General features: G+C 39.2%; 1 protein-coding gene and 1 non-coding gene across 2 annotated transcripts; one reads left to right on the top strand and one right to left on the bottom strand.

The window, feature by feature from the left end:
* The first annotated feature begins 1178 nt into the window (after nucleotides 1-1178).
* On the top strand, nucleotides 1179-10686 carry tmem88b (transmembrane protein 88 b). Its single transcript, XM_023299039.3, has 3 exons — nucleotides 1179-1692; nucleotides 4595-4999; nucleotides 8675-10686. The coding sequence occupies exons 2-3, from the start codon at nucleotides 4601-4603 to the stop codon at nucleotides 8957-8959; spliced, it is 684 nt and encodes a 227-aa protein (XP_023154807.1). The 5' UTR covers nucleotides 1179-1692; nucleotides 4595-4600; the 3' UTR covers nucleotides 8960-10686.
* A 4488-nt stretch (nucleotides 10687-15174) lies between these two features.
* On the bottom strand, nucleotides 15175-15339 carry LOC111588594 (U1 spliceosomal RNA). The gene has a single exon (XR_002748196.1). It is a non-coding gene; the product is annotated as a U1 spliceosomal RNA (small nuclear RNA).

Below are 15339 nucleotides of genomic sequence, written 5' to 3' on the forward strand. Positions count from 1 at the left end.
GGCCTCAATCAGTGGGGGTGAGGGTAAAGGAGAGAGATAACAGAGTAAAACCGACAACGTGTAAGAGAACAACAAAAGAAAGGTTTACGAGGAACATGTAGCTACACAGGCAGAGGTAGTTGGATGACTCCTACTAAATCATCCTCTCTTTATAATGACTACAGCTGATGAAAATACTGCAAAACTCGACAGAAATGTGCTGTAAGAAAAGCTAACATGACTGTTCCCTCTATTTTCTAAATTGACTTTAATGCAGACTGGAAAAATAATGTATCATAAAATATGGTGAAGACTGCCATATGTGAGAGTCTCATTAATTTCACCAGTTCCTCAGCACAAAAATGACTGCTTGTGATGTAGAGAAATTAAATATTTTAAAATAATACCAAGCAGAAGTTGAGTGAAGTTGAATAAAGTTACTGTTCAAATAATCCGATGTTGCAAAATATTAATAACTATGATGAAATATTGCAATGAAAACTTTGAGAAAAAACAGCTTTGCTCATGGAACCTATAAGATAAAATTATCAATGAATCAATTTGAGTATAAAACACATCATTTCCTGTATTCTGGTTATGTTATGCACTTTTGCATAACCTTTTATTCACTTTTCTATTTTGTGTCTTCACTGTATGCATTTCTATCGTTGCATCTGTGAGGAATAATGTAATAGTTTTTCAAAAAAGCTCCCAGCTTCTTCCGTGTTCACACTGTGGGGACAAACGCACGTGTCCTAAATTTTGAGGGGGACTGAAGCCCTCTGTAGTCAAGGCTGCTGTTGTAATTAAGGCCTCTCCACTTGGTCAACACTTACACTAAAGCAGCACTTCTGAACTCATAACTGTTGTACATCTAAACATAACGAAACAGACAAGCTGAAAACGTGTTCAGCACCATGGTACCTCTTCTTTACTACTCTTAAGACACACCAAATCTGTCTCTGCTACCCTTCCCCCTTACTTTCTGCTCTCCTGAACCTCAACTTATCAGGCCAGTCGCCTCACTCTGACCCCCAACACCCAACACCCAGCCCCCACTGCAAAGGGAGAGGGTATGTCCTGGATATGAGAAGTGGAATGCATGTGTTGAGAGGAGTTGCTGGAGAAAGGCAGGGGGGCTGATAAGTCTGGTGGGTGGAGAGAAAGTGGGATGGATGCAGAGAGCGCAGGAGGAGGGAAGAGACGGCACTGTGGTCTCAATTAGGTGGGGGGGTTTTAAAAGTGGAGGACAGACAAAAGTTTGACACACTTAAAACAAAGACCACAGCAACTGTGAGCTGAATTATTTTGGGCAGCCTTGGAAGGAGCATCTCTGCACATGCATGTGGTGTTGCATGCGGAAAAGAACGGAGAATTCATGACTTAGTCGGCTCCACTGACAACTCTGGATATTGAAGAGAAGAAGCAGCAAGAGAGCAGAGCTGCAGGAAGCCAACATACCAGCATACCACCACTCAACAGATAAGGCTTCGGGAGGGAACCTCCACAGACCTCTTTCAACATCAACCAAGAAAGGAGTGAAAAAGAACAGCCGAAATAAAAAAAAAAGACTAAAGGAACTCTCCTGAAGTGTGCAGGGAGTACGTATGCCTGGAGGACTGACTGGTCTGCAGTGGTTTTGCAAAGAAGTCACAAAAGCAGAACAATCTGGAGGAGGAACAGCAAGAGGTCCACCGGGCCCCACAACACAATGTGAGTACAAGTGCTGTTGCATCACTCAATCGTATCAGAATCCAAAGGGTCAGACATCTTCATTCAACTAATTATAAAGAAAAGGAGCTGAAAGATCTAATTCATGGTTATTTACTGATGTTCAATACAAAATAACAAGTGTAAGTGGTCTGAGAAACAAACATAACTGCAGCTGCTTTGGTCCAGACAATAGAATAATAGAAAGAAATAACTATAGAAAATCTCCCCTAATTATCGAGGCATGATATCAGTATAAGAACCAGCCTTTACATGATGACACATAAATTATCATAGTACGTTTAAAATCTATGAGGACAATGTAGAGGGTATTACAGGACACCGTGTGGTGGCTTCACTAACGTCACGGCATATTATTCCATCATTTCCTTAATTGTCTCACAGCATGTTATTCAAAGAAATGCTTTTCAGACAATAATAAGAAGTGTGAGTAAAATGGGTGGAACACCTAAATGTATTTTCAGTAAGCAGCACAATCACACACATGCATGTGCACATACACACTTTCCTGCCAGTATTTCCTGCGTGACCTTCCACCTTACAACAGCACTTGAGACAACAATGGGAGACAGACGTGGAAAATAACATTAAGGCACCCATTGCCCCCCCCCCCCCCCCCCCCCCACTGCACTGTGGGGTCTTCTGTCTGTCACTGTTGACATACAACTAAAGTGATTCCTCACCTGTGGAATATCACTTTAATGCCAAAATGATTATATTTTGTACCACCTCACAGTACTTACATTGCTGCATTGCAATTCCTTAACTGAACTGGTCTCCAATCTTCCTGTATCCTTTTCCATGTTTGTATAGTCTCACAATCAGATTTTTCAGTTCCTCTGGTAACTCTTTTCCATGTGGAGCCATGATGTAGACATGCAGATTGACACAGCCCATAGCTCCAAATTTAAGAAAGTTCTTGTGTTCACGGGCCATTTTATAACCATGTTCAAGAAGTAAAGCCAACTGGAAATCACAACTTGTTTCACAGGTTTTGTGTATCAGTAATGGCAGGTGTACTTTTGTTGCTTTGAGTTGACTTTGGGGCCTCTTCTTTCAATAATTAGTTTAAATCCTAAAGCACTTGCTTTTAATTGCTAACAAAAGAAAATATATATCAACTTAGAAATAATGTAATAATTAAAAGGTGATGGAATTTAAGTGATATTATTTATTTCTGCTATATGTTTCTGCTGTTTAATGTTAATGAAAAAGGCCCTGACACTGAACAAATAAAATGCCTCAATGATTCGGGGACAAAACCATGTTTTGTTGTTCACATAAGAATTATATTTTTACTTTTATAATTACTCATCAAGCATCACTGCCAATACAGACACAGTCCTCACATATCCACGTCAGAGCATCCTACTACATACTACCACCAACTACTACATGCTACATGCTTGACCACACACAATATGCCAATACTGTTCTTCTGCAAAAATTACACTACATTTTGACAAATCAATTTCCCGTGTTCACTTATTTTTGAACCACCCTTTAGAAACAATATATCTTCAAATTAAAAGTAAAGACTGCACATGATAAATCACCTCTCCCCATCTGCTGGCTCTCTAAAGCTCTAATTACTGAGAAAGACAACAAATTTCTATGTAAATATAGGTAGACTGCAGAAATGCCTGAATTTGGTGGAATGAGTCTCCACACTTCAGGCTCAGATTGCTTTTAATTATTAAACAACAGGCGTGTCTCTGCAGCTTTTTTTTTCTGGTGCACACTGTGTTTCTCAGGTGCATTTAAAAAATATATTTCTTATAGGTTTCATTCTTGGCTGGAAGCAAAGCCTGATGACAGGCTGACCAGGTCGTCACTACTGGGACTTTTCCACAGTTGCAGCTTATTTTTTTGGCAGCTGACCAGGCCTTGTTACCGTGATGTGCTCTGTCTGGTGGAGGCATCACTGTCTCCTGACCTTAGAGAAGTGAGGATATCCTGTTCCAGACACAACTGTTTACTGAATAAAATCTGCACTAGCACAGAATGAATGCAAAATAAACAAGCTTGGATGGACCTTAAACAGACCTCACAAGGAAGGCCTGGCCTCATGATTTGAAAATATGAACTTTGACAAACTTTATGTTAAAATAAATCCCACACAGGAATTTTCATTCCAAAAAAAGGCAGGATACTTTGGGATTTTGCTTACTTAGGATTATTTATCAAACGCATCTATGAAATAATAATGGTTTGTTTTGGACATTGGAAATATTTAAGAGTAAAACACAATAAATAGGAAATTATAGGTCCTTATTTTTGAATACTAAAAATATAAAGATTCTTTATAAGGACACCTTAAATTCTTTTTATGTGACAGACATAATCCTACTGCATATTTCCTAGTGAAAAAAAGAAAAAACTTTAAATATGTAAATTAATAGTGCTAAGGTAGTATATTTCCTGTATCATACATGTGCTCTGATTGAAATCTGGCAGGAGGATTTGTTGCATTTCCTTCTTAAACAGTATCCGTAGTTACTTAACACACAGGCACAACAACAACGCAAACACGTGCAGACAACACCCACTTATACAGATTTTGATTCAAGTTAGCATTTATCTCTTTACTACACAAACAACATATAACAATTATGGGCCCCTTTCCTTTTGGCTAATCAGCCTGCTGATAATCATCACCTCACAGACGGCATCACACAAGGCTAGCTTCCTGACAGATAAAACCTCTGACCTCCTAGTGAACCCAAAGACGGTGACCTTTTGAAGAGTGGAATTTCATTACCTTTAAATGTGTTTATTAAATATGGATCCTGATGAATCCTAAAATGTGTTTTCCACAAATATAGTTAAACTCTGTCAAAGTTTCTGTTTCACCATCTGTAACCACTGTTTGTCCTCCACACAGTTCACTATGAGTATGACCGGTACTCTAGAGAAGGGAGCCCACCACCAGGCCTTGGATCTGTCTGAGGAACTGCCGCCTCATCACCTCCATCACCACACCAACCACCACCAGCACCTCCACCACTCCAACTCTCTGGCCTCCACCACTGCTATGGGTGGAGGCAGAGAAACACCTTCGCGTGTGGTCATACCTCCTCCGTATTCGGCAGCCGAGAGCGGAGGCGGGGGAAGCGAAGCCCCTCTGGAGCTGCGGGGGTCGCTCGACTGCTGGGCCTGCTCGGTGCTGGTGACGGCTCAGAACTTGGTGATTGCCGCGATCAACGCCTGCCTTGCTGCAGTTGTGTTTGGGACCATCCTGGTACCAGCCATCGTCATGGTTGTGTTTGGCTTCCTCTGCCACTCTACAGTAAGAAAGGGGGGAAGATAAGGGAGGGTGAATGAAAGAGTGAGCACATGCTGAAGGATTAAAATTTTTCACTCTCCCAAGTCAAGTCATTCTTTTTCATGTGGCATTTTTAAAATACCACAAATAGTTTTCCAGTAGAGAAATAGGACTGGTGTTACGAATTGATCCAACAAGTGTAAAGATACAGTTGAGACCCTACAGCATTTTAATGTAAATTTACCCAAGTAAGCTAAATATTACACATTAGAACATAAACAATTATATATAAAACTATTTTACCCGACTAACTTGAATGTTCAAGTTTAAGACCCTACAAAATTACAAACGGAAAAACCCATGATTCCCTACATACAAGCCTATTCGTGACAGTGGAAGGGAACTATTTTACAGGACGAGGCCTCAAGCTGAACGTGGCTCAGAGGGGGCAGAAATTAGCCTCAAATGCTAAGGGTGACAGTAAATAGGAGAGACAAAAGGTGGAACCAGATCTACTGCAGCTCCAGAGCCAGATATCAAACCACATTGCAGCTGGTGAAGTGTTTGCATAAGTTAAATGCAAACTACAGCTTGTTGCACTTAACCCTGGTTAGTATTTATATAGATATCATGAGGAACATTATTCACCTGCTGACATTAACGCTCTTGTTGTCTTCATTTACGGGCATCAAAAAATATTGTTTCCTTGTCTGAAGAAAATCCTAAAATTCAGCCAAAAAATTTCCTAAATTTCTGAAAATTTGCAAAACCTTCAGAAATTAATTAAAAAAAAAAAAAAAAAAAAAAAAAAAAAAATATATATATATATATATATATATATATATTAGTAAGACTTCTAATAATTTCTTTAAGAACATTCACAAAAAAATTTAACTAAAGTCCAGCGAATTTCGCTGGATTTTAGTTAATTTTTTTGTGAATGTTCTTAGGAGATATTTTTTTAAACACTTTTTTCCCCACCCAAAAAAATGTAAAAAAAATTCCCAAAAATGTTGAAAATGCAGATATCAGAAGTTTCACTGTGAAAATATATTTTTTTCCCCACATTTTCAAACTTTAAAATGGGTTAATTTGACCCGCAGGACAACACGAGGGTTAAGTCAACATCCTCACTTGCTTTGCAGTGAGAGTAATATATCTGAAACACACTTTTGACCACATTGCAGTGCTTGTCTTTGGGGTGAGACTGATGATGTGTTGCATGTTAGCAAGATAAATGTTGACGCACATTCGCTACAGCTCAACAAAAGATGAACACAACACGGAAATGTCTGCATCCATCCTTTTATGAAACATCTAGAAGTTCTAATCTCATAACTTTGATCTGAAAGTTTGAAATACTTGAGCTCGGGGCTTAGGGTGGGGTTTGGCTGCATCACTGATGAGAGGATTTATAATCAGATAAGTCTGAAGTTCTCTCAGATGTTGAGGAGAAGGCTAGCTGCAGAGGGTAGAGGGTCAGGAGTCTGGGGAGCACAAAACTTTAAAGACTGCTTGGTAGTTACTTGGGGACTTAAAGGACACTCGAGGACAGATAATACTTGAAAATGCACGTGACAAAAAGGAGAAAAACACCAAAAAAGTATAATCAGGAACAAAATAACCTACTTGAACTTTTAGTCAGTAAGCATCATCCTGGACTAGACCAAGAAGCCATCACGGTTCAGAGACTTTAATACATACTAATGGCATTTCTGTTAGCTGACGACCTCCTTAATGACCACAGAGACCAGGATTCTCTCTGTTCTCATGTTCTCTCACAATTAGACCTCATGTGACAGCAGCTTAGAGGGGGGATTAACGAGCCTCTGGTAGGATGAAGAAAGAGGGAGAAATTGAAAGAAATAAAAAGGGGTGAGAAGAAAAACACTGAAAACAAGTCGGGATAAGAGCACAAGACTTTCGAAAGTCTTGTGCACACTTTTAAGATAATTTACACACAAAAAAATATAAAAGCACAGTCTTGAAAAAGGCTTTATCAGTAAAAAGCTGTCAGATCAGAAGTCCTATTAACATGAGTCTTATCTGGTACAACTCCTCCCCTCACACTTCTTAAACCTTAGCTTTAAAAAAAAAAAAAAGCACAAACTGCACTTTAAACCACTTCTTTCAGTCTTTTCCTTACTCCCTCCCTAATTCCTTTTCTCCTACAAATTGAACTGTTACCAAAACCTTGACCTTTTTGCAAATAAACTGAATAGAGAAAAATAAATCAAGGTTTGAACTTAGTGGTTTCCATGCCTTTAATATAATAAATAGTCTTCTCTGCCTGGGCACCTTAAAACCCCTTTTTTTTTTTTTTTTTTTTTTTTACTCTCTGCACTTTCTCTGTGCACTCAAGCATTCACGTCATCCTTCACAGTGAGATAAGGATGATTCAGGCCTGCTGTCTCTCTGTTCCTCGCCCACATTCAAACCCTGATCCTTTCACCTCCTCTCCCACTCCCACTGTGTTGTTGCTCATCAACAGAGCCACATGTTTTGACAGACACCACGAACTGTTCAACATCTCTGAGTCTTTTTCAAACCATCAACAACTATGCACTGCTCAAAATAACATCTCGAATAAAATCTTCTACCACCTTGGACACAGATTATCCCTACAAAGTTTTATAAAAAGATACTTCTCTCAGTGAGTAATTTTTATCTTTTAAATGTGCACAGTTGCTTTTCCTGGTGCTTTTAAACGTGCAGTCACTGAATGTGGATTCCCCATTACTCCACAATTACAGACCAGTACCTAAATTGTTTTTTTTCTAAGATGCCTGACAAAGTCATTTCAACTGGATGATTGGGGATATTTTTCAGTTTTCAGTCAGGTTTTAGAGTTTACTACAGCACAGTCGTCCTAAAGGATTTTATGAGAGCTTTGAATATTTAAGCACCAGCTCGATGGAGTTGATCCTTCTGTTCTCCTTCACAACCTACATCTATTATACTCATACCTTTAACAGTTCACATTCTCTGGTGCCATAGAAAATGCCCCTTCTTCTTCGGCTATATATAACTGTGCTGTTGTCATGGCTTTATCCTTAGCCCAATGCTCTTTTATGCAGATGACAAGCAGGGAGGATCAGACTATCAACATCTTTAGTGTCTTTTAAATCTCTTAAGACATTATTTTATCAAAAGACCTTTTAGCAATGTTTGATATGTGGCTGTGTTTTATGATCCCTTTGTTTCAATTCTGTTGACCTGCTTTGTTTTATGTCGTCCATTTTTAGGCTCTCAGGCTGCTGATAAGATCTTTGTTAACTTTATACTAATTTTTATGGCTGTTATTGGTCTTTTTAATTATTTTTGTTTCTACCTGAAACATGCAGCTAACACTGAGAAGTCATTGATAGTTCAGTGGACTTTCTACTACCTTCTTTGTAGTTAGACTTACTTCATTTTGGACTTCTGATTCAGTGCCTGCATGTGTGTGTGAATGTGTGTGTGAATGTGTTACATCTCAGACTACCAGCTGGTATCTGTACTCACCTCATACACACATACCACACAAAGTACGTCATCTCCTGTTCTTATCTGTTCTTCCCTGCACTTTAACAAACTGGCCAACAGATAAGACTGGGTTTAAATGTGTGCAACTGTGTAACAGTGCAACATTACTAAAAATGTATTAGTCAAAAGTATAGCTAACCTTTGCCACATCCTGCATCTCCATCGTCTTTGCAGGTCCGCCCTCACGGGACGACGCCCTACTGCTCAGACCTGCTGACCGACGGAGGCTGCGTGGCTTTGCTGGTGGTGGGCTTCCTCTTGGTCACCCCTCTGCTGGTCCTGGCCCTGGCCGCTTACTGCCGCCTGGCCCGACACCTCCAGCTGGGCCTGTGCTTCATCCCATACAGCCGGGCCGTGTACAAGAACCTGCCGGCCACACAGCATCGCGGCATCGGCACCGGATGCTGCGGCGGTCGAGACGGAGCCGACAGCAGCGGGAAGGGAAAGGTCTGGGTGTGAGACGAAGGTGGGATAGGGAAGGGGAAGAGAGAGAAAAGCGGTGAGGATGACCATCAGCTGTATATAAAGGGAAGTGAACACGAGAATGAGGTAGAAGGTTGTATAGGATGACTAAAGCTGGGGGTGTGAGGAAACGCTATATGTGTACCAGAGAATGGAGGAAGTTGTAAATAACAGTTACTACACAACAACCAGCTGGACATCCTGGAAGGGAAGTTACATAATGACTAATGAATTTTTCCCAAGTGTTAACATCAGAGCAGCATAATAGATTGTTGAGAAAAAGAGTCAGCATGGCGCTCTAAGGAGTTTTTGTTGGTATTATTTCACTGGACACATTAGTTTGATTATCTCTACAGTTACAATATGCTGTCTTTGACAATGAGAAAAAAAATGATCACAAACAAAAGATGCATTTTTCACGCAAGATACAGAAGTGAGTATGCCCCTGTGCAATGTCAATTAAATGTTACATTATTCACAATTTCATAACCTCTCAGTAATCACAGTATTTCTAGTGTTTTGTCTTTTGAACATATGGAAAACACAGTCCTCAAAGTAAAAACTAAACAGTGCAGAAGTTACAAATCTGTGATCTCTGGAACTAAATTGAGCGCACTTTGTTGTTCAACACTAGAAAATGCAACTTTGTTTAATGTTATGAAAGTCTGGCTCAGATAGGGTTCAGTATGCTTGGCGTAAACCTGCCTAGGACTACCACAGTGAATGCATAGTCCTGACAGTGAAGTATGGAGGTGGCAGTGTGCTGATACTGGTCTGCATGAGTGCAAAAGGCGTTGCAAAATCACATTTTTAGATGGCAACCATGAATGTCTGTGGATATACCAAAACACTGGCTGAAAACACAACTCCTAAGCCTGCCGAAGTTTGGCACAAAAGGGATATTCCAGCTATTTTTGACAACAATCCAAAACACACTTAGAAACTCGTGTGAAAGTTTCTAAAGAAGAAAGAGTGAAAACTGACCTGGCCAAGTGTGTCACCTGATTTGAATCCAACAGAATCTTTAGTGTGTTTTAAAGGAAAGGCAGAGCAATGCAACACTTTCAGCAAACATCAACTAAAAAAACAACAACATACAAATACAAAATTTGAAAAAATAAAAGATTTCAAAGTCAGAAATCAAAGCGTACTGACTTATGTTGCATTGAGTTCCTACTGTGGGGCCTGGTGTAATTTAATCTAGCCTGTTATTTTTTAATTCAATTGCTGTAGGGTGACATATTCTGATTAATTTGACATTTAACTGATACTGTATAGGGATGCACTCACTTCTGTTGTGAACTGTGAATGCCCAAATCATATGCAAGCTGAGTAACATAGAGAAAACAAAGAGCGTCAAGTCAATAAATGACTGTAACTCTGTAAATCAGCAATAACTTAAAATACCCGGACATGCCTAACAAGTTCTGACTGCTGGGGATAAAGAAAAGAGCTAAATTTGATACACTGAAGTTGTCAAAAATACAACCAGATGTGCATACAAACTTAACTTTCCTGGATGAAACAAAGGAAATAGGAAATCTGAAAATAGCACATCTCACAAAGGCTGGACTTTCACTCAATATAACTCTATCTTATCACATTTATGTTATTATGAAAACATGTATTTTTCTAGGGTAGTTTTCTTTTTAGCTGCTGCAAACTGTGATTACAATCCCATGTATTATTTGCTTTTTATAAATAAAGTTTTGGGATTTTGTTGATGCTGTCTGCTCTGTGTTGGGCTCCCTGAACTACTAACAGTAAACTAGAAAAAGGACAACATGGTTAAGTAACATGGTTTCTGGTTGAAGAGAGAGCAAGGGGGCATAATAACACTTACCAATGCCAGCAACACAATATCTCTGTGGAAATTGATATTATTGATTTAAAAAAAAAAAAAAAACTCCACAATTTAGATAAAGCCACCCTTGAGACAGACAAAATTTCAACTGTGACATTATGTCGTTATGCCCCCAAGTGAAGGACAGACTGCTTCATAATGGTGGAAATAAAATATGTCCATGTAATTGCCTCGCACAGCACACAAAACCACACAACTTCATACATCAATAACTGATACACTTTCATTGTTGCATTCCTTTTCTCAGCACTTCAAACGACAGACCCCAACATTAATTTGGTGAACCTGTTGTACTGACCACTAATATCCTGCCGTAAAGAGTTAGGCCATCTTCACCCTGTCCATCACAGCAGCATCGGCATAATCGTCTCTTTTCGTGCTCTACTGCATTCAGGACTTCAACGACTTTTTTCTTCAACTCGTTGCTGAGTGACACTTTGGCTTATGTCACGCCAGTTTCCCGCCTTTGAAAGCCAGGCAGAGCGTTCAGACTGCAGGCATCCTCCTGTTTAAATAATGCCACACAAATGTAAGTTCAAATGCACACATTGACTTTTTTCCAGCAACCAGTGCATGGATTTCATTCTAGCAGTCACACAGCGAAGTATGACAACTACACGATGAGCATAGACACAAAGTGTTGTACTCTAGGACACATCACATGCAGTATGACACAACTATAGCACACCTCATAGTCGCTCAGTCTCATCTGGTTCAGGTTGGACCAAACCCAACATTTACGATCTCCTAAAGAGACAAGGCTGAACAGGGAGTCCAACCCAAGCAGCTCGTTGGAAGAAACATTAGCAGGGGACCAGATATTCTCCTCCACAGTCTCTCCAGACAGCTGCTGACAGCAGGTAATGAGGCAGCAAAGCAGGTCCTGTGCTGCCATCCTCTGCCACCAAACATGGTACTCCAGCTCAATCATTCGATGCCACTCATCAGGTAAACCTGACAGGACCTTGCTGCACAGTAGGGACCTGGACATAACAATAAAAGGTATTAGAATAATGGCAGGTAGGGACCGGGATCATTAAGATAATTTATTCATCAAGTAGTCATTTATCAGCACATTTTAGATACAGCCACCCTTGTGACTGACCAACTGTGGCACACTTGACAATATGCAGCATTTGGCTCCCTCAAGTGGTGAAAAAGTAGAACAATGGACTGCTCTCATAAAAATATATAATAGAAAGCATACAGCAGACAGAAAAAGCCACGAGACAGGGCTTTCCAACCTTTTTGGCTTTTGATCCACGGTTTCCAGTTTATGAGTTGTGGAGATAAAATATGTCTAGTAAGAGGTGCTCCATTTTCAAAGATTTTGTTCGGATTTTCTCCATTTGTTACTTAGCCTCGAAATATTTAGCCATCATGCATTTTCACCCTCAAAACATCGTACCTGGAGTGCATTTTATGGGTTCAACACCTGCTGAAATACAACTCCCACAGTCATAAAATCTGGTGAGCAAAGACAAAGTTGGCTAAATTCATCAACACTTGACCCTGCGCAAAATTTGCAAACAAGGCTTGTATTAGGGACCAGAAAGTTCCTGCAGGTGTACATACAGACAGATGTTTACATATTTCTTAGAGAAAATAGTCCCTCATTTATTCATTTCACCAATTTTGAAGGCTCGAACATCAGTAGAATTCAACATGTGCAAAGTGTTCAAAGACAAATTCACAGTTTTATCTGTATTTTAAGACCAAAATGGTGACAGACAAATTTTGTTAATTGCTTAATTGTTCATATATTGTCAGGATACGTGCAAAATTACTACTTCCACATTGTCTGCATTTAAATTTAATATCATGAGGTCTATTTTATCACATGTAATTAAAGCAAGCTCTAAACAGAGAAACAGATCTTTTAACACATCAGAATAAATCTCAGGTTTATTGGAACACATCATGGTAAATGCTGCAATAACAAGACAAGCAAAACAATGTATTAATGTTGAATGAAAAGCAACAAAACACAAAAGAAGAGTCATTGTTCCTCAATGAATGTACCTTTATTCATATGATAATTTACACAGCGTAGGCAAGAGGTGGCTTGAATTCACCACTCAAGGGTGACGATGAGAAGGATGTGAGAGCAAAGTTTATACAACTAAGTGATCTCATTTTATTGTTTGTGCTGGTGGTCAGTACCACATGTTCTGTCACCCACCCACTTCAAACTACAATGAGGAGGGGAAGACTATACAAAATGGACATGACATTGGAACGGCTTTTAAGAATTTCCTTTCTGCAATGAAACAAAATGTAAATCTATTGAGAAATGATCAACATTCTGATTGGATGAGTCTACAGTGACTGTCTACCTGCAAAGATTAAGATTTGACACAATGGATAATATAACGAGCTTTGAAAATACAACGCACTGCTAAAGAATCAACCAGATAATCAATATAATGTATTTTGCTAAACTTTTCTCATTAAAGTGAACTTGTCTTAACGTAGCCTCGCTGTCCGACTAAAACTCCAAACCCTCACAAACTGAGAACACAGATTTAAACACATGGAGCTGGATGGAAATGGTGTATTATTACCACAGGAAAGGGTGCTGGCATAGAAAAAACTGAGTTTATTACCGATTATTCAATGTCAAAAAGTACACAGCATTTAGTTTAAGGTGTTTCAAGCCAAAAAGGTTGGAAAACATCGTTGTAGAGCCCCAAATAGTACCAAGAACCAAACACTGGCAGTGAATTAAATAATGTAGATACAGACACTTTTCACTGACTACTTTGAACAACGTTGATACAGTTTGTGGAGTGATGATGTGAATGGGGCAGGACTTTAATGATCCCTGACCTGTGTGGAGGAGAGCTGAGTCTTTGCATCAAACTGATCTGGAAATCAATCAGAATCAATCTGCTGGGATTCTCCTGCAGCTTCTTCACAGCGTTGACTCTTTTCCAGCCCACCTGATGGAGCAGCACAGTTGATTACTTAGTATGCAGGTTGTTTCAGACATTTAAAGACTTTACACGACAAAGATTAACATTAAGGACAACAAACACTACACCACTACCTAATCATTGCCTTCAACCTCTTCATCAACGGCGTAAAACATCACTGGAAGGTTGCCTAAGTAGAGACACATGGCACGACACATTTCCTGATAGTTCAGGTGAGATGTTCCGTTTTCCATTGAAGCACTGAACTTGGTACAGTGTTGGGCAGAAGCGGCTTGTGCCAGGCTCCCATTTTACTTCCTGCCATAAAGAAATTATGCATTTTCCTTCATATTTCCTGAACCAAACAAAATCACAGCTTATGCCAACAAATGTGTCGCTAATAAAGCATTACAATGACTGGAAAAGCACTCAAGTACTTAGTACTCTGCCAAGGCTGCTCACTCATCATATCATTTCCAGCAGCTTAAGTTAAAATAAAAATTCTCAGGATGAAAAAAAGGGTGAAGAATTTTTTTTTCTCCTCTGGCTGAAACATGAGATCAACACTTCACATTCTAAACATTGTTCATTATATCTGTAAACTAATCTGCACCTTCTTATGTTATTTTCACATCCAAGCACATTCTCATTTGCACATTTGTGCATACTCTTAAAAAAATTCATTAAAAATACTGTCACTCTTGTATATTCTGTTGATTTTTATATATGCATATATCTTTTAAAAAAAAAATCTTATTTCACTTTATTTTTATTTTACCTCACCCTAGACCAATCAGAATGCTTAAAGGTCTACAGTCACTGTAGACAATCAGGCGTTCTGATTGGTCTAGAGTCTGTAGTCACCATAAACATCTGTAGACTAAACTAATCAGAAGTTGTGAGCCGTTCGTACATGTCAGATTCAAAGCGAACAAAGCAGAATCTGGATGCACTTTTCTGGGGACGACACGAGGTAGAGCACAATGCAATATTTGTCGGAAAAACACACACACATATGTATTTTAACAATGACAAAAACAATGTAAGCCACAAGAACATTTTAACAACACAGAAAAAATGATATACAAATAATAAATAAGAATAAAATATTTATATGTATATAAAAAATATAAATAAAGTAATGTTAACTAGTAAAAAAATAAATGAATGTAACGAGCTAGTCTTTTGAATAGCTCTTTGAAAGGAATGGCTCAAGATCCAGCTCTCTTCAAACAGCCAGAAGTCCCACTAAAACATAAATACAGATGTTATTTTCAATCTAGAGAACGAACACTTGTGCATTCTTCCCAAGTGTGAAATACATGACAAAACCTTCAGCGACCAACACACACAAAACTGACTGTAGCTCCATAAACCACTGCTATGTTATGCAGACCTCACAAGAACATGTCAGTTTTATTTTTCCACGTTGTCAGGGGACAGCACAAATGCAGTCCCCCACTAACAAAAATTATGCAGTCAGGACTGTCACATTTGGAGAACTTGCAGGGGTCAGAACAACCTAGAGTGCAATGGTTGAGCCTCACCCTGAGTGAACCACCTTCTTGATCATGGTATGACCCCTGCTAGGTAAGTAT

This window comes from Amphiprion ocellaris, chromosome 23 (genome assembly GCF_022539595.1).
Source record: "Amphiprion ocellaris isolate individual 3 ecotype Okinawa chromosome 23, ASM2253959v1, whole genome shotgun sequence".
NCBI lineage: Eukaryota > Metazoa > Chordata > Actinopteri > Pomacentridae > Amphiprion > Amphiprion ocellaris.